A 19,358-nucleotide genomic window follows, 5' to 3' on the forward strand; every position below is an offset into this window, starting at 1 on the left:
ACCTCTCTGGGTCTAAACCACAGGGGCTGAGGGTGGAGAGTTCTGGATCCCCATCGTGTTATACATGTAGAAGAGGCCTTGGTGGGTCTTCAGCAAATGTTTAGTACAATGTGGAAGTAATCAGTCACATTGCTCTCTCTCTCTCTCTCTCTCTCTCTCTCTCTCTCTCTCTCTCTCTCTCTCTCTCTCTCTCCATAGGAAATAGAGATGGCTCGTCAGAGGGAAATAGAAGCTAGAAAAAAGTTTGATGAGTGGAAAGAAAAGGAGCGGAGCAAGCTTTATGGGGAAATAGACAAGTTGAAACAATTATTCTGGGATGAATTTAAAACTGTTGCCAATCAGAACTCCACACTAGAAGAGGTACCCAACACGAAAAGCTTTTCAAAATTATTTTGTTGTAAGCCTGTTTATTTTTCTTAAAATTAATTTTGCATGTTGTGTATGTGTGTGTGCATATTGGTTTGCCCATGCACACATATGTAGATACCAGAGATGGACATAAGATGTCTCCTACCATCTTTCTGTATCTTCTTTTTTAGACTTATTTTTATTGTGTGTGTACATGTGTGCGTGTGTGTGTGTGTGTGTGTGATGTGGTGTGTGTGTGTTCACATATATGTGCGGGTGCCTGTGGAAGTCAGAAGAGGACATCAGATTGCCTGGAACTGAAGTTTTTTTTTTTTTTTTTTTTTTTTGGTTTTTCGAGACAGGGTTTCTTTGTGGCTTTGGAGCCTGTCCTGGAACTAGCTCTTGTAGACCAGGCTGGTCTCGAACTCACAGAGATCCGCCTGCCTCTGCCTCCCAAGTGCTGGGATTAAAGGCGTGCGCCACCACCGCCCGGCTGGAACTGAAGTTATAGGCTGTTGTGAGCTGCCTTATGTGGGTGCTGGGAGCTGAACTTGGGTCCTCTGTAATAGCAGCAAGTGTTCTTACCAGCTGAGCTATCTTTTCAGACTTCCCACCTTAGGTTTTTTTATTTATTCATTTACTTTGTAGTTGTTCGAGACAGGTCTTTCCCCTGACTGTCCTGGGACTCAGTATATACACAAGGCTGGCTTCAAACTGATAGAGGTTGGCTTGAGTGACTGGCCAGTGACCCGTAGGATCAGTTTCTCTCCAGCTCCAGTCCCTGGTTTTACACAGCGGCACTGTTGCATCTGGCTTTTACATAGGTGCTAGGGAGTTGAACTCAGGTTCTTTTTTGTTTGTTCTTGTTTTTTGTTTTTTTTTTTTAAGACACGGTCTAACTATATAGCTCTGGCTATCCTGTTACTCACTATGTAGAAGATAGACTAGGCTCCTCTGTGCTGGGTTTAATTTTTTTTTTTTTTTTTTTTTTTTTTGGTTTTTCGAAACAGGGTTTCTCTATGGCTTTGGAGCCTGTCCTGGAACTAGCTCTTGTAGACCAGGCTGGTCTTGAACTCACAGAGATCCGCCTGCCTCTGCCTCCCAAGTGCTGGGATTAAAGGTGTGCGCCATCACCGCCCGGCTGTGCTGGGTTTAAAAGCATGAGCCACTGTGTCAGAGTGAACTTAGTTTTTATGTTTGTCCAATAAACACTTTGCCCATGGAGGCCTCATTCCACCCTCAGAAGTCGTTGCTGGTCTTCCTGATGTCTGCTGGGGTCTTACTGTGTTGTTGTTGGACATGGTATAAGGTTGGAGAGCAGACGCCAGTGCTCAGGGAAACCCACACTGCTTGGCTTCATGCTTGATGTGTGATTGTGGGAGTGTTATTTTACATCCTTGTGCCTTAGTTTCTTTTGTATGCGACAGATTTGTAGCAGCTTTAAACTAGCACATTTGAAGTACATACCACTATCCGGCATTTAATTAGAACTCTCTAGAACATGGACCTTATTTTGCAAAGAGTTCTCATCATTGGGCAAAAAATGTGATGGAACATAAATGAATACATTTTTTCCTGACTTATAGCTGGTGAATTCTGGCTCTATGGGGGAGGGTCCTGTTGTAATTGCATATAATAGGTAGCATTTACTGGATGGTCTTACTGTTCCCTGCCTCTGCAGAACACTGTTTCTGGTTTTGTTGTTGTTATTGTTGTTTTTTTCATTTAGAAGGGGGTGGAGGGGTGGGCAGAGAATGTGTGTAGCATGCATTCACTTTGGTTTTTTTTTTTTTTTTTTTTTGGATTTTCGAGACAGGGTTTCTCTGTAGCTTTTGGTTCCTGTCCTGGAACTAGTTCTTCTAGACCAGACTGGTCTCGAACTCACAGAGATCTGCCTGCCTCTGCCTCCCGAGTGCTGGGACTAAAGGCATGCGCCACCACCGCCTGGCCCGCATTCACTTTGTTTTAAGAATGTATACTACACTCCTTTTTACAGGCGAAAGAAACCAAGGCCATATAATTTGTTCAAGTTCACACAGCTAGAAAGAGATGGAGCTGAGGTCTGAACATAGCGTTTAAGGTCTTGTTTCTGCTGACTGATCTTTTTATTTATTTATTTATTTTTAAAATTTATTTATTTAACATTTCCACCTCCTCCCATCCTCCCTTTTCCCTCCCATTCCCCCAACTCCCCTCTCCCTCGCTCTCCAGTCCTAAGAGAAGTCAGAGTGTCCTGCCCTGTGGGAAGACCAAGTCCCCCCCCATCCAGGTCTAGGAAGGTGAGCATCCAAACAGACTAGGCTCCCAAAAAGCCAGTACAAGCAGTAGAATCAAAATCCAGTGTCATTATCATTGGCTTCTCAGTCCGCCCCATTGTCTGCTGACTGATCTTTATCACAGGAAGACCTTGTTAAAGTTACTGCTGAATCGCATCTTCTCATATATGAATGTCCTGGTCTCTAATTGGTCCTTCTCACATCAGGAGAACCTTTTTTTGAAAGTGAATTGTCAACTGCTTTTCTCGCCATCACTCCATGTTTTGCCTAAAGATACATACTGGCCCATTTTCCTTGGGGGATGGCCATGGGTTGGAAAAGCAGAGAGGGGGCGTAGTAGGACAGACATGAGCTCTCTCTCTCTCTCTGTCTCTCTGTCTCTCTGTCTCTGTCTCTCTCTCTCTCTCTCTCTCTCTCTCTCTCTCGTGTGTGTGTGTGTGTGTGTGTGTGTGATCTGTAATTATTCAAGCCTTCCCAACACAGTGCTCCCTGTTGGATTAGGGCTGTTCTGTGGATGGGAAGCTGTTACTCCTTGTGGCTCTCTGCTCTCCTCACTAGCTCTCTACCCATGGTTCCTGATTTTAAGTGTCCCTGACTCTACACTTCCCAACATGCTGCCTGCTCAGGAGGTATTTATAAATAACTGTTGATTTGAATCAGAGGCTGCTGTTCAGAAATCACCTCATCAAGGGCCAAAAAATTTCTTTTAGTTAGGAAATCTGAGTCTCAGAAAATGACATGATCCTTTGCCCGCTGTGGCTCCTTTTCTGATTCAGAACACATCCTTTTAATACTGGAACACCCCATGATTGTATTTATTTTTTGCTTGTTTGTAAGGTATTCACATTGTGCTTTTATGTCTCCTACCTCCTTTCAACATTTTATTCTAGTATAGGGATCTAATTGGATACAAGATTATCAGTATTATTTGATAATTATTTTGTCAATTCATCCTTTTTTTTTTTTTTCAAGACAGGGTTTCTCGGTAGCTTTGGAGCCTGTCCTGGAACTAGCTCTTGTAGATCAGGCTGACCTTGAACTCACAGAGATCCACAAGTCGCTGCCTCCTGAGTGCTGGGATTAAAAGCATGTGCCACTACCACCCGGCTCAATTCATCCTTTTTTAAATTCTGGGGGGGGGGGTGAGATTCTGTTCAGAATGATTGGAAAAGTACTGTGAGATAGTCCTCAAAACCACAGGCAGCATCCTGACGGGAGGAGGGCTGAGGAGAGCTAAGTGTGCTTTGACAGCATTGCTCTTTAGAGCTTACCTGGTACAGAGGCGTGAGCACTTGGCCGAGTTGCCTGACTGCAGAGAGAACATAAGGATACATGAGGTAGGCGAAGCTCCTGGAGGATACGCTAAGAGGAGCCGCTGGCCATGGAGGTCCGCGGTGCAAAGAGCCAGCTGTGTGCCATGCTACACAGCGACAGAGAAAGCAGAGGTGGCACATCAGAACCCTCCCCCTTGCCCCCCAAGTTGTTCTGGCCCCTGCTAAAGCGTTTGCCAACAAAAATACTCAAGCTGGGAAATGATTAACATTTCGTCCTGGTATTGCTTAAGCAGTGGCTGGGAAAAGTTATCAAGAACACCAAGTAAACTCAGGCTCAAAGCTTCCTAAAGCTGGAATAAGGTTTATCGTAGGGTTATGTGTGGGGGATAGACATGGGCTTTGTTAGTGTAACATGGGTAGGCGGAAAGGGCTTCTGACTTTTATCCTGTTGTGCCTACCTTCTCCTCTGGTACAGTGTTAGCTCAAGAATCACTAAGTCAATAGAGCTGGGCCTGACGGTGTGGGAGTGGGTGGGTGAGCTGGCCCTGCTCCTTGCTGCCTGCTGCAGTGGGCAAGCTGTCTGGGACAGTGCTGGAGTGCTGGCCCTGGTGGTATTGATGAGGGAAAGCTGGTGGGCTGATCAGGACTGTGAGGTGGCCACTCCAACGTCTCCCTTATCTATGAACTGCTGGAGCATGTGAAGGGGCCAGACCTGCAGATCCAAAGCTTCAGGGTCTCCATGACACAAGGCAGCAATAGGATGTCTAAGAGGAATCCCCATGAAGGCCCAGTATCAAGGGAATAGCAGAAGCCAGAGGCTCAAGCCAGACCAATGAGTCATTGTAATGAACACTTATAAGTAAAGATGTATGGACTAAAAGGTGTACTGTGTGACTCACTGGGCCATACTACAGCTTCCACACTGAGACTTTTTTTTTTGTATGTTAGTTTTTTTCTTTTAAATTTTATTTTATTTGGGGGGGGGATGTGGCAGAAGTAAAGGGTAGATATGAAGGGATGGGAAGATGAACGGGATTGGGGTGCATGATGTAAACCCCACAAAGATTCAATAATAAAAAAAGTAAAAAAAAAATCACTAGATATAAATGGCATGGCTTTGAATACTGTGCAAAACCAAAAACAGCTAAACAGCTGTTTCTGGTGACAGCCAGTGTGTGTGTGTGTGTGTGTGTGTGTGTGTGTGTGTGTAAGAAACAGGGATCCTCAGGGCATGGCTTGGGGAGCTAGAGATTCTCACATGGGCCCTAAGTGTGGCGTTTTTCAGTTTAGTCCAGAGTTAGAAACAAACTGGCCAGGAGCTGGGCAAGCTTAGAACTTGGGGACATCAGAATTTCACTGGAACTGAAATAATACGAGTCCCTGCAATGGGTGCTTCTGCTGTTCAGGGGTTGAGCCTGGGAGGCCCCTAGTGAGGAGACTGCTGATTTGTGTGGCTGTCTGCAGGCACACAGTAGTAGTGAGGGCAAACTGGACAGGCTCTTGATTGGGGTCACTCTTCCGGTCCTGTACTGGGGAAGGTATATAGCCAGTGTCGTGTCTAGGGCTTCCTTTAATGAGATGATTCTCGGCTTTTCCAGAAGCTGAAGGTGCTGCAGACCTACAGTATGACCGAGTCCCATCTTGGGTCTCTACGGGATGAGGAGTCCGAGGAGCGACTCAAGCAGGCCCAGGAGCTCCAGGCCCTTCGAGACAAGATGGAAGTTCAGGTGAGCTTGAGCTGATATTTGCTCCACACCCTTCTCTCCAGACCAACGAGGAAGGAATCTGTCTGCCCTCACCGAGGCCTTAGTTTGCCTTGTGGATTTGGTGAAGTTGAGAGACATTAAAGTCCTATATTTTCAGGCCTTGTTCGGTATGAAAGCACTGAATATATGGTTCCCAGGCAAGGTTGGCGATGCGTTTAATCATATCTACCTGATATGTACTAATATATGCAAATACAGGCTGGTCTTTTTGACATCTTTATCCCAACTTTCATTCTGATAAGGTTGAAAACAATTCAGAAAGTGTGCAAGTGTCCTGGGCTGTGAAGATATTTATGACAAGTCTGTGGTGTGGTAGTAAATGCTTAGGTATCAGCTCAGAGCTAAAAATCCACTTGTGAGTTTCTGTGGTGCAGACTTCTATCTGGCTATCAGTCATTGAATCGAACTGGGAAGATTCATACCCAGACCACTCTGGCCACCACTGGGAGAACCTTACTCAAGTCCAGGCAGAGGAGGTCCATATCATCTCTAAAACCACAGCAGTCAGCCACAGCCCACTGTGAGCTCCTGTGTCTGCTCTCTAAGGTGGTTGGGAAAGAGCTGGAAGTCTGTCAGTGCAGAAAGGCGCTGAAACTGTTGACATGGTGTCTCAGTTAGGGTTTCTATTGCTGTGAAGAGACACCATGATTCCAGTAACCTATAAATGAAAACATCTAATTGGGGTTGACTTACAGCTTCAGCGGTTTAGTCCATTATCATCATGGTGGGTAGCTTGCACAGCAACGGGCAGGAAGACATGATGCTGCAGGAGGAACTGAGAGTTCTCCATCTGGATCCACAGGCAGCAGGAAGAGACAATGAGACACTGGGCTTAGCTTGAGCTTCTGAGACCTCAGAGCCCCCTTCCTCCCCACCCAGTGGTGCACTTCCTCCAACAAGGCCACACCTCCTAAGAGCGCCACTTCCTGTGGACCTATGGGGACCATTTTTATTCAAATCACCGCAGACTAGTTTGCTTTCTATTGCTGTGTTAAACACTGTGATCAAATGCATCTTGGGAAGGAAAGAGACTTTTTGGCTTCCACTTCCACGTTGCAGTACATCATCAAGGGGAGGCAAGGCAGGGACCTTGAGGATGAACACTGCTCACTGGCTTGCTCTCCTGAGTCTTGCTCAGAACCACCCCAGGGATAAGACTGCCCACAATGGCCTGGGCCCTTCCACATCAACCATCAGTTAAGAAAATGCCCCACAGGCTTGCCTGCAGACCAGTCAGGTGGGGCATTTTCTCCACTGAGGTTCCCTTTTCCCAGATGACTCTAATTTGTGTCAAGTAGACAGAAAAGAAAAACAACCAAACAAAATCTCTAACCAACACAGATGGTTCATAGATTTTTTTTTTTTTTTTTATCACAAAAAGTCATTGTTTCTGGGGAGATGGCTTGGTCAGTCAAGTGCTCACAATACAATCATGAGGACCTTAGTTTAGATCCCTAATGCCCACATAAATGCCAGGAACAGCACGCATCTAGAACCTCAGAGCTAGGGGACAGAGACAGGCAAAATTCTGGGGATCATGGCTCACTGATCTCTATCTGTCTAGCTAATTGATTTAGCAAGAGACCCTATCTCAAAAATAAGACAGAGAGTGACACCTGGCCTCCATGTACATGCAAGCATACCTGCACACACACATATACACACATATAACGTGCACACACAAGTGTGCACACACACAACCTTTCTTTTCCTATGAACTTGAACTCTGTTCATATTCTTCCCTTTCTTTTCTTTGCCTTCTCTCCTTTCTTTCACTCTTCGCTACAGGATTTTATGTAGCCTGGGCTGACCTCCACCTACTGTGTGTCTGAGAAGGATCCTAACCTTGAACTCCTGACCTTCCTACTTCCAGCTTTCAATTGCTGGAGTTAAAGCTTTGAGCTACTGCGCTGGCCTTTTGCTTCTTCTTGTGGAAATTAATCCAGCTTTTGTTCTAGTTGTGGATATTTTCTTTTAACTTTACTGTTGTCTGGTTATAAAAAAGTAAAGTTTCTCTGGTAAAAGTTATCTTTTTTAAAAGAGTCCTTTTCATTTTCGTTAATGTGTATGTGTGTGTCTCTGTGTATACGCATACATTTGTCAAGGTTCAGGAGCTAGAAGAGGGTATTGGAGCCCCTGGAGCTGGAGTTGCAGGCAGTTGCAAGTTGCCTGATATAGGTGCTGGGAACTGAACTCAGGTCCTCTGCAAGAGCGGTGACCCTATTGACTGCTGGACATCTCAGCCTCTCCATCTGTCCTTTATTACTGTGCCTGCTCTGAGGTTTAAAAAGAAAATAGTCCTGTGTTTTCTTTGAGTGATTCTGTGGCCTTAATCACTACCATTATCATTCTGCTGTCTTGATCTTTATGTGTAATTATCTGATCTGTCTAGTTTATATTGACTTAAAACAGTCATGCAAGCTTTTATTTTTTTTTCTCGTCAGTTAGCCATTTGTTCAAACACAAAGTCAATAATCTCTCTCCTACTAAGTTTCCATTTCCCCCCCAAATTGGTTAGGTTTCTCTCTTCTGTCTCACTCATCTTTTTGTCTAACCAGGAGCTAGTACCTTTTACTCCTCATAATTTTATAGTTTATTACAACATAGCAGGCTCCATTTAACAAGCTTTTGTTCTCTTTCAGAAAGCAGAATGGAAGAGAAAAATGAAGGCACTACACGAAGAGCGGGCGGCCGAGAGGAGAGAGGTAGCTGATGTTTGGTAGCGGGAAAGTTTGCTTTCCCGTGACCTCGGCCTATGCAGCATCCCCTCCCTGTCCCATTCTCTGTCTAGAATTGGTTGTCAGGTGTATTGTGGATGATGTTCATGGCTGTCAGTCCCCTATAATATACAAATGGGGTCATCTGCCTGTCCAGCAGATTCTTCAGCAAGGAGCTGTTGTGCTTAAGTTTCTGGTCCTCAAATGAATTCATGGAGCCGGATTTCCGATGCAAATTACATGAGGGTTTTTAATAATATTTACATTTAAGTTTAGACCAATACCTTTTCAGCACCCCAACATGGTGGGTGTGGAAAGTGTGGCAGGGAGCTCCGGGGGAGGGTAGAACTTTTAAAGGGGAAATGCTGTAATTAAGGGAGTTCATGTCCTGTTCTCTTGGGATTGGGTGAGGAGTACATAGGATAAAGTAGTTCCTGAACCCATTGGTCAGTTTTGGGGGCACGAAAACCTAACAAAGAGCCATTAATAACTGACAAGGTATCTTCAAGGACAGGATGCCTCCCAAGAACATCTGGACCTCGTTAAATTTTTATGGCTTCTTTGTAGATGCCCAAGAAGAGAAGGCAAGTTGAGGAGGAAGTTGGTTAGCCTTCTCAGGTTCTGCTGGCCCACAGCCTAGAAGATGCCAGGAGCTTGGCCCATGGGGATGACACTTTGCTCCCACCCCATTTTAGGGTTACCCAGTCCCCATGTGATGGTTTCATTTCATTTGTATTCTCTAGAGATTCTTTATGCAAATATTAATAAATAGCTTCACTTTACCTCTGCTCTTACATCAGAGGTGGCATGGGAACACATTTTCCTCACTTCTTGTTTTTATCTGAAAAGAAATTTGATGATTTTTGAGTGGTCTTTTTTCTTACCTGCCTCTCCTCAGTAGGTGACCACATCTGACGGAGAACCTTCTTCCATGGTCCTAGAGGCCTGTCTTCCATTTTCTCTTCTCCTTTCTTCTCTGGCACAGCTCAAAAATATACCCAAACCAGAAGGCAGCTAGAATTGTTTGAAAGCCACCTGCATAGTCTAGAAATTCACTCTGGCCTCAGGCAAGACCCGCCACCAGCATTTGGCTGTAGGGACCGCTCTTCTCACCTGGGGTACTTGGGTCCCTACAGACATCTGACTGACCAACCTTCCTGTGCCCACCAGATGCGGGAGGAGAATGAGAGGCTCCATGCCACCTTGTCTCAGGATCAGAAGAAGGCAGCTGCCCAGTCACAACGCCATATCAACGCCCTCCGTGCTCAGCTTCAAGAACAGGCCAAGCTTATTGCGTCCCAGGAGGAGACAGTAAGTCAGTCCTTTTCCTAGTCATTGCCTGCAGCTGCCAGGCCTCTTTTCTGTGAGGATGGCTTGGGATCCTTCTGAGTTCATGCTGTTGGTGTCCTTAGGCTCCTGAAGGGAAGTGAAGAGGGGTACAAGGTTGTAAGGCTACAGCTACCTCCCTCTAGGCTTATGTCTCACTCTTATCCTCAGAGACCACAAAAGATACCTGGTTCCCGGCTGGCACTTTGCATGAAACCTCACGGAAACCTCAAACTGCCCTTCAAGAGAGATCATTTGAGACCATTTTCTTTCTCCCCACCTTTATTCAGTGGATGATGAAACAGGCTGGGTTTTCTATATGTGGCAGGTGACATCGTCTCTAGCAAGGCTGGCGGGACACAAAGTTGTGCTTCTTATAGTATTTCACAGATATAACTTGTTAGCCAGCCCCTGTTCCATAAAGAAACAGCTTCTGATGTGGTTTTCTTTTTTTTTGTTTTTTTTGGTTTTTCGAGACAGGGTTTCTCTGTGGTTTTGGAGCCTGTCCTGGAACTAGCTCTTGTAGACCAGGCTAGTCTCGAACTCACAGAGATCCACCTGCCTCTGTCTCCCAAGTGCTGGGATTAAAGGCGTGCGCCACCACCGCCCGGCTGATGTGGTTTTCTAATAAGCCAGTGAGACAAAAGTTGCTGAGTCTTCGAGCACCTCCTAACTCTGGGTCCTGTGGCTCTTCACCTGTTCTTGATGATTCTTCCCCATCCCAAGTCTGTACTCAGCTCCCCTTTGGAAGGTCCATCTCCTCCAAGTCCCACCTGGGACCTCAGGTTTCTGTGTTCTGCACAGCCCTGGAGTTACTGCCACTGTTCAGTCCTTTCCTCGTGTCCTTGGACCCCTTGCTAGTTACACTTTTCTGTTTGATTTTTTTTCTTTTCTTAAGGATTTATTTATTATGTATACAATATTCTGCCTTCATGTATGCCTGCAGGCCAGAAAAGGGCACCAGATCGCATTACAGATGGTTTGTAAGCCACCATGTGGTTGCTGAGAATTGAATTCAGGACCTCTGGAAGAATAACCAATGCTCTTAACTGCTGAGCCATCTCTCCAACCCCCACTTTTCTGCTTTCTAGCCATATCATGTCAGTCACTGTACCCACTGGTCATGTGACAAAACTTTTTTCTGGGAGACACACACGCATGTCTACTCACCCCAGATAAGGAACCCATGACAGACCAAAGTGCAGATATCACCAACGTCCAACTTGGCAAGCCAATGAGTCTTATTGGGGTTATTTACAGGAGCAGAAACGACTCAGAGACAACTGTGTTACCAAAGCCCACCCCACATGGGTGACAGCTCACAGAAACTGGGAACTTGGAGCACACTGCACAGTCTCAGAAAGCTCAGTAGCTTGGAGGGTCCTTTTCGAGAGACGCTGTTGGCCTAAATCTCTTCCTGGCAGCTCACCTGGTTTCTGCTTCTTCAGACCGCTGGTCTGGTCTCAGCTTTCTTTGCGGCATTTCTCCTCTCAGAGTCTGCATCTCAGCTTGTTTGAGAGTCTTCTCTGTAGCTCAGCTTTCTGAGAGGGACTCTCAGCTTTTATTCCTTTCTCTGTCAGGGAGGGGCCTAGTGAATCTGGTCAGTTTCAGGGACTTTCCAAAGCTCTCGTGAGTTGTCTACCTGCCTGCTTCTGGAATTTACTACACAAGATAGAATGTTTCAGTCTCAGAGGAAGCTGTTATAGGACACCACCTTGTCCCTTGCTCCCTGCAAACACCGGCCTCTTCACTGCCTGTCTTAGTTAGGGTTTCTATTGCTGTGAAGAGACACCGTGACCGTGGCAACTCTTATAAAGGAAAACATCTAATTGGGCTGGCTTACAGTTTTCAGAGATTCAGTGCACTATCGTCATGGCAGGAAGCAGGGCAGCGTGCAGGCAGAAGTGGAACTGGAGAAGGAACTGACATTTCTGTGACTCTTCCACAAGCAGCAGAAGGAGACTGTCAAACTAGGCTGTCACACTAGGCCTGCCTTGAGCCTGTCAGTCCTCAAAGCCCACCTCCACAGTGACGTACTTTCTCCAGCAAGGCCACAGCTACTCCAGCAAGGCCACACTTCCTAATAGTGCCACTTAACGGCCAAGGACTCACACATATAGAATGGTCTATGGGAGCCATACCTGTTCAGACCTTCACATTGCTGTAAGCCACCTTGGTCCACTCTTGAGGTGTGCCTTCAGAACTACTGTGTGCAAGGGTTTCACTGAGTGACCTGGTGACTCAAGACAACAGAGTAAGTAGTAGCGGCTTGTGTTGATCATACATCCAAAGAGGCAGCAGTTGCTGGCTGTGGTTAGCACCAAACTCACGCCACTGAGAACCCAGACTCTGATTTCACTTTTACATTCAGTCATGTTAGTTAGAAGACAGCATCGCAGTCCCAACCATCACAGTCATATCTGATGGAAGAAGTTGATGAAAAGGCCCCTCCCTTCCTAAGACATCTCAAAAGAATTTATTTATTCTGTGTGTGCGAGTGTGCGTGTGCACTCCAGCATGTATGTGGAGCTCAGAGGGAAATTTTTTTTTTATTTTTCGTCTTTATGTGGCTTTATTTTAACCTCTATTTCTTTTAATTTTTTTTATTTTTTTTAATTAATTAATTAATTAATTTATTTCTTAAAGATTTCTGCCTCTTCCCCGCCACCGCCTCCAATTTCCCTTCCCCTCCCCCAATCAAGTCTTCCTCCCTCGTCAGCCCAAAGAGCAATCAGGGTTCCCTGCCCTGTGGGAGGTTCAAGGACCACCCACCTCCATCTAGGTCTAGTAAGGTGAGCATCCAAACTACCTAGGCTCCCACAAATTCATTATGTGCAATAGGATCAAAAACCCATTGCCATTGTTCTTGAGTTCTCAGTAGTCCTCATTGTCCGCTATGTTCAGCGAGTCCGGTTTGTCCCATGCTTTTTCAGACCCTGGCCAGCTGGCCTTGGTGATTCCCAATAGAACATCCCCATTGTCTCAGTGTGTGGGTGCACCCCTCGCGGTCCTGAGTTCCTTGCTCGTGCTCTCTCTCCTTCTGCTCCTCCTTTGGATCGTGAGACTTCAGTCCGGTGCTCCTTGTGGGTCTCTGTCTCTGTCTTCTTTCATCGCCTGATGAAGGTTAATATTCAGGAGGATGCTTATATGTTTTTCTTTGGGTTCACCTTATTTAGCTTCTCTAGAATCATGAATTATAGTCTCCATGCCCTTTATTTATGGCTAGAAACCAAATATGAGTGAGTACATCCCATGTTCCTCTTTTTGGGTCTGGCTTAACTCACTCAGGATAGTGTTTTCTATTTCCATCCATTTGTATGCAAAATTCAAGAAGTCATTGTTTTTTACTGCTGAGTAGTACTCTAATATGTATATATTCCATACTTTCTTCATTCATTCTTCCATTGAAGGGCATCTAGGTTGTTTCCAGGTTCTGGCTATTACAAACAATGCTGCTATGAACATAGTTGAGCATATACTTTTGTTGTATGATAGGGCATCTCTTGGGTATATTCCCAATAGTGGTATTGCTGGGTCCAGGGGTAGGTTGATCCCGACTTTCCTGAGAAACCGCCACACTGCTTTCCAAAGTGGTTGCACAAGTTTGCATTCCCACCAGCAATGGATGAGTGTACCCCTTTCTCCACAACCTCTCCAGCAGAGGCTATCATTGGTGTTTTTGATTTTAGCCATTCTGACAGGTGTAAGATGGTATCTTAATGTTGTCTTGATTTGCATTTCCCTGATCGCTAAGGAAGTTGAGCATGATCTTAAGTGTCTTTTGGCCATTTGAACTTCTTCTGTTGAGAATTCTCTGTTCAGCTCAGTGCCCCATTTTATAATTGGATTGATTAACCTTTTACGGTCTAGTTTCTTGAGTTCTTTATATTTTTTGGAAATCAGACCTTTGTCAGTTGCGGGGTTGGTGAAGATCTTCTCCCAGTCAATGGGTTGCCTTTCTGTCTTAGTGACAGTGTCCTTTGCTTTACAGAAGCTTCTCAGTCTCAGGAGGTCCCATTTATTCAATGATGTCCTTAGTGTTTGTGCTGCTGGGGTTATACGTAGGAAGTGGTCACCTGTGCCCATGTTTTGTAGAGTACTTCCCACTTTCTCTTCTATCAGGTTCAGTGTGTTCGGACTGATATTGAGGTCTTTAATCCATTTGGACTTGAGTTTTGTGCATGGTGATAGATATGGATCTATTTTCATTCTTCTACAGATTGACATCCAGTTTTGCCAGCACAATTGTTGAAGATGCTCTCTTTTTTCCATTGTATACTTTTAGCTCCTTTATCGAAAATCAGGTGTTTGTAGGTTTGTGGGCTAAAGTCAGGGTCTTCTATTCAATTCCATTGGTTGACTTCTCTGTTTTTATGCCAATACCAAGCTGTTTTCAATACTGTAGCTCTGTAATAGAGTTTGAAGTCAGGGATGGTAATGCCTCCAGACGATCCTTTATTGTATAAGATTGTTTTGGCTATCCTGGGCTTTTTGTTTTTCCATATAAAGTTGACTATTGTCTTTTCCAGATCTGTGAAGAATTTTGCTGGGATTTTGATGGGGATTGCGTTGAATCTATAGATTGCTTTTGGTAGAATTGCCATTTTTACTATGTTGTTCCTCCCAATCCAAGAACAAGGGAGATCCTTCCATTTTCTGGTGTCCTCTTCAATTTCTTTCTTTAAAGACTTAAAGTTCTTGTCAAATAGATCTTTCACTTCCTTGGTCAGAGTTACCCCAAGATATTTTATGCTATTTGTGGCTATCGTGAAAGGTGATGCTTCTCTGATTTCCCTCTCTGCTTCCTTATCCTTAGTGTATAGGAAGGCAACTGATTTTTTGGAGTTGATTTTGTAACCTGCCACATTACCAAAGGTGTTTATCAGCTGTAGGAGTTCTTTGGTAGAGTTTTTGGGGTCGCTTATGTATATTATCATATCATCTGCAAATAACGAAAGCTTAACTTCTTCCTTTCCAATATGGATCCCCTTGATCCCCTTATGTTGTCTTATTGCTATTGCTAGAACTTCAAGCACTATATTGAAGAGGTATGGAGAGAGTGGACATCCTTGTCGTGTTCCTGACTTTAGTGGGATGGCTTTGAGTTTTTCTCCATTTAATTTAATGTTAGCTGTCAGCTTGCTGTAAATAGCTTTTATTATATTTAGGTATGACCCTTGTATCCAGAGCGAAATTTTATGGAGTTCATTCTTCCTTATACCTTCATGTAGATTCACGAATCTAATGCAGGTCACTAGGCTTGGGCAGCAAGTGGTTTTATCTGCTGAGCCATCTCACCAACCCAAGGCTTTGGAGACATATTATTGGTCAAAGCTGTGTCAGTGAGCAAATATAACTTTAAAGAACCTGGGAAAGAGCATCATTTTTAAGAAGAGATCTTCATTTTTTTTTAAAAGATTTTATTTTGTGTGAACGGTGTTTTACCTGCATATATGTATTGTGCCATGTGTGTGCCCGGTGTCCTTGGAGGTCAGAAGAGGCTATGGGGGGAGGGTGGTCTCCTGGAACTAGAATTATTGAAGGTTGTGAGCCAGAGGCTGCTGGGAAACTGAATCCGGGTCCTCTGCAAGAACGGTAAGTGCCCTTTGCTGCTCCTTCATCTCTCCAGCCCCATGTGACTGGGTTTCCGGGTGCTGGAGTAGAGATAGGTAAGGAGAAACAGTTGGGGATCGGTCTTGGATGAGAGCTGCAACAGTTCATGGTGCAGCTGGTGAGAGAAACCCAGGCAGAAGCAGAAGAGAGGGTGTGCCCCACAGGCAATGGTGCTTCCCAGCCCGAGGAGGGGAGCAGCCACCTCTGTGTGTGAAACGGCCCTAGGACCAGAGGGTGGGCCATCGTTTTTCTCTTCAGCGTTTCTCTCTTCTAAAAGCGTTTCTTTTATTCAGAAGCCAACTTGCATCTTCCTGACTCCATGTGGCAAAACAGACAAACTAAGAAAACCAAAAACAGTTGGGTACTCACCTTCCTGACCCTTTGCTAGTTCAGAACTCTCCATCCAGACATGGATAATAAGTAGCTGTAACTGTGGTCTGAGGTCATGTTGACCAAATTCCACTGCTCAGTCTGCAGCCTCTGAAGGAGGAAGGAAAAGACCCTTGTTAGGGAAGGGGCACTAAGTAGATTTGCTAGTGTCTGGGTCAGGCCTCCTGGCAGGGATGCTGACCAGGCCTCTGTGTGCCCATGAGCCAGGCCAGCTGTCTGCGACACTGGTTAGAATTTCTCTCATCTCCTGACTGTCTTACCTCAATTTTACCTCCCTGCCAGCTGTACCCCGTCCCATTCTGCTTCTGTGGGCTCGCGCCCTGAAGGAGTGGTCCTCTGAAGACTGTCGTTCTGGTCTCCTTTCCCTGAAAAAGCTGAGCAGCTGATTATCCAGGAATGCTAGCCATTACTCTTCCTTGGTGTGGTCTCTCTCCACACACGCACGGTGGGAGATGAGATGTGATTGGGGCGGGGTAGTAGGTCATTCTAGTTCTTGGTGGGTGGCAGGATAACAGGTTCCGGGCAGGCCTACTGCTCAGAGCAGAGTCTCTACAGTGTCTCCTGCTGGCTGTAACCTGCTCTGACCCATCTTTTACAGATCCAGACGTTGTCGCGCAGGAAGGCGGAGGGTAAGTCTGCACTGGGTGGTCAGGATCAGTCTTTGGGTTGTCCTGGGCTCTTTGCCTTCTACGCCCCACCCCAGGTGATTTATGGGTCAAACACTGGTGACAACAGTCCATGGGACATTCGCTGTGGTGTCAGGCTGTCCAACTGGATGAGAAAGAGGGCTTATGGGAGGGAGGTCATTTGTGCTGGAGGCTTTCTTTCCATCAGCTATCAGCGATTCTTGCCTGGTTTTATTGTTTCTAGTGGGAGGGAAGAGAGAAGGGTCTTGGGCATGGTGTTGATAGGAATGGGCCCTTGAGTTGTCTTTCTAACTCGCCTTATCTGTGGCATACCATTCATAACGACTGTGTTTCCATGCCGAGCACTTTCCGTTCCTCCTTACATTACATTGTGATTTGATGTGCGATGGGTATTATAATTCTATTTTTCCACATAAGGACACCGAGGCTTAGTGAGGTTCAGAGACTTACCAGCTTATGCACAGCCATTGGAGGCAGAGCTGGGATGTGAGTCTGATATTCCTGCCTCTAGTGTCTCTGTTGGTGACCGTTTTTCCATCCTGCCCCGCTGGGAAAGATGAATCTATGGAGGACTTGCCCTTACAGGCCACTTCTCCCCTGGGGTACTACATCTTTCTTTGAGTCAGGGGTGAGGTGCAGGGTTCTGGTGCCACTAATTTTTCCTGTCCTCTCAGAAGTCCAAGAGGTGCCAAAAGCTGTGGACACAGAGGAGGAGTCTTCTGAGGAAGGTGGGTCTCTCTCTCTCTCTCTAGAAAGCAGATTGGCCTCTCTCCTCACTTTTTATTTTTTCTTTAACTGTAATCTGGATGTGTGAAGCTATGGCAGAAGGAACTGAGGACGCAGGATAAATATTCCTTAAGCACCTTGCATGTATCAGATATCTGTGTAAAGGCACTAACATGTGGTCTACAGGGCTACTGAGTCACAAGCTACAGGAGGCAGAGCAGTGCCTGCTGGGCTTCTGACATAAGTCCTGACCCTTGTGCCTGCCCCGCTGCCTCCCACCCAGTGCTGTTCAGAGCACTGGAGGAGAGCTCACTGCACTGGCTTTCAAATGGTCTCTGTTTCCCATGTGAGTGAGCTGTGGGTAGATCATGGAGGACCTAAAGTAACAAGACTGTCAAGTGCTCCAGAGAGGAAACTTTTTTTTTTTTTTTTGGTTTTTCAAGGCAGGGTTTCTCTGTGGTTTTGGAGTCTGTCCTGGAACTAGCTCTTGTAGACCAGGCTGGTCTCGAACTCACGGAGATCCGCCTGCCTCTGCCTCCCAAGTGCTGGGATTAAAGGCGTGCGCCACCACCGCCCAGCTCAGAGAGGAAACTTGATGAGCGATTTTGTCTGCCCTTTAATCTGGATCAGAACAGAACCAGATTCAATGGGTGAAGGCCTGGCTAAGGCTGGAGCCCATCTGAGACCAGAGTGGGGCCCACGGAACAAGTTGTTTCCAGGGTTTAATTCCAATCCCCAAAGCTATGAGCTGACCTCAGGGCTGACAGCCCAAATCTGGGATGTCCTGGCTGGCAGGGGATGGGGGTGTAGAAGCTGGGTGGTGAGTCTAAGACAGTGAGAGCCAGGAGGGAAAATATGTCATCTTTTGGCCCAGGGGTTGACATGTGGGAGAGGCCTGCTTTGGACTCATTCTAGGAACTGGGGTTACTGGCGGGTACAAGGGCTCTCAGGGTCACTGGCAGGCGGGTCCAGGGATGGTGGGCTCAGCAGGGAGCACTGACCTCGCTTATTGTCTCCTGCTGCAGAACTGCAGAACTCCCACGATGATGAGCAACGGAAGGTGTTAGCTGCTCTGAGGCAAAACCCCACTTGGCTGAAGCAGTTCCGGCCCATCCTGGAGGACACCCTAGAAGAGAAGCTGGAAGGCATGGGGATAAAGAGGGTCGGTTCCTGGGCTACTGTTGACTTAGTCATTCGATTATGTATGTAAAGACAGGGTCTTGCTGTGCAGCTCAGGCTGATCTTGAACTCACATCAATCCTCCTGCCTCAGCCTCCAGGGTGCTGGAATTAACATAGTGTGCTGTTGCACCATCCTAAGGGATACAGTTTTAAGGGCTGAGACCTATAATGAAGACAAAGAGTGTTCTTACCCAGAGAGGTGATTGGTCTTTATCTTGCAGGCTCATCCGTTTCTTTCTGTGCTCATTGCTGTCTCGGGATAGCTTCTGTCCTGAGTAGAGAGGTCTCTCCTTTGCTCCAGGACCTTGTCCTGACACTCTCAATTATCTTCACTCACTGGTTACTTTTTCCCGTCTCTTTAACCAAATCACCAATAGAGGACATTCAGCTGGCTGAGTCTGGTCTATAGGCCAGCCCCATGTGCGTAAGTGTCTCTCTCTAAGTCCACTATCTATGTATGGGGCCTGTGACTCTTCCCAGATGTCCACAGACAGAGCCTGAGAGCATCTATTAGTAAATAAAGGTACAGTATGGTATCAAAGTAGCCAAGCGTCATAACATCGAACCCACCATTTGCATTTCAGCGAGTAAGATTAGGAAAACAAGTGAAACAGACAGCTAGGTTGAGTTTTGTGAAGATGCTGTCTTCAGCTGCTGCTTAATCCTATGTCGGTCCTGTGTTCAGTTTTGATTTAAAAATGTCTTAATTTTGATCAATCTTCTTGGATTCAGGTGCCTCCCAAGCCCTCTCCTGGGTTCTGGGTGGGTGGTAGGCAGAAGCCCAGCAACTTCTAGTAGTACACACTGGACTTTGAAGTTAAGTTTTCCAAATGCTGTTGAACAGGGAGAACACGTTAGAGCCAGGAGTCACAAAGAGAAGCAGGCTATGCTCTCCCCCTGAGATTTGGTTGGATGTTGGGAAAACACGCCCTATCCAAGTCCCTTATGGGGTGAAGTGGATTGAACTGTGATGTAGCACTTCACCTAATCCTATGTTGTGCATTGTGGTAGAGCCTCCTAAACCCTGAGTTCACACACTTTCTGCTATGTGTGAGGCCCAACCTCTCTGTTCCCCACTTCACCCCTCCCACACA

The 19,358-nt window shown here is 46.0% G+C and overlaps 1 protein-coding gene across 3 annotated transcripts in view; it reads left to right on the forward strand.

The window, feature by feature from the left end:
* Positions 1-19,358, forward strand: part of Dzip1l (DAZ interacting zinc finger protein 1 like) — a 44,499-nt gene that overhangs the window by 16,295 nt on the left and 8,846 nt on the right. For all 3 annotated transcript variants that reach the window (XM_057768970.1, XM_057768971.1, XM_057768972.1), the window contains exons 6-12: positions 199-360; positions 5,497-5,625; positions 8,307-8,369; positions 9,552-9,692; positions 16,309-16,339; positions 17,032-17,085; positions 18,109-18,245. In XM_057768970.1, the coding sequence (XP_057624953.1) occupies positions 199-360; positions 5,497-5,625; positions 8,307-8,369; positions 9,552-9,692; positions 16,309-16,339; positions 17,032-17,085; positions 18,109-18,245 (717 nt within the window). The remainder of the gene's footprint in view (positions 1-198; positions 361-5,496; positions 5,626-8,306; positions 8,370-9,551; positions 9,693-16,308; positions 16,340-17,031; positions 17,086-18,108; positions 18,246-19,358) is intronic.

The sequence above is a fragment of the Chionomys nivalis genome, chromosome 4 (genome assembly GCF_950005125.1).
Source record: "Chionomys nivalis chromosome 4, mChiNiv1.1, whole genome shotgun sequence".
In the NCBI taxonomy this organism is placed as follows: Eukaryota; Metazoa; Chordata; class Mammalia; order Rodentia; family Cricetidae; genus Chionomys; species Chionomys nivalis.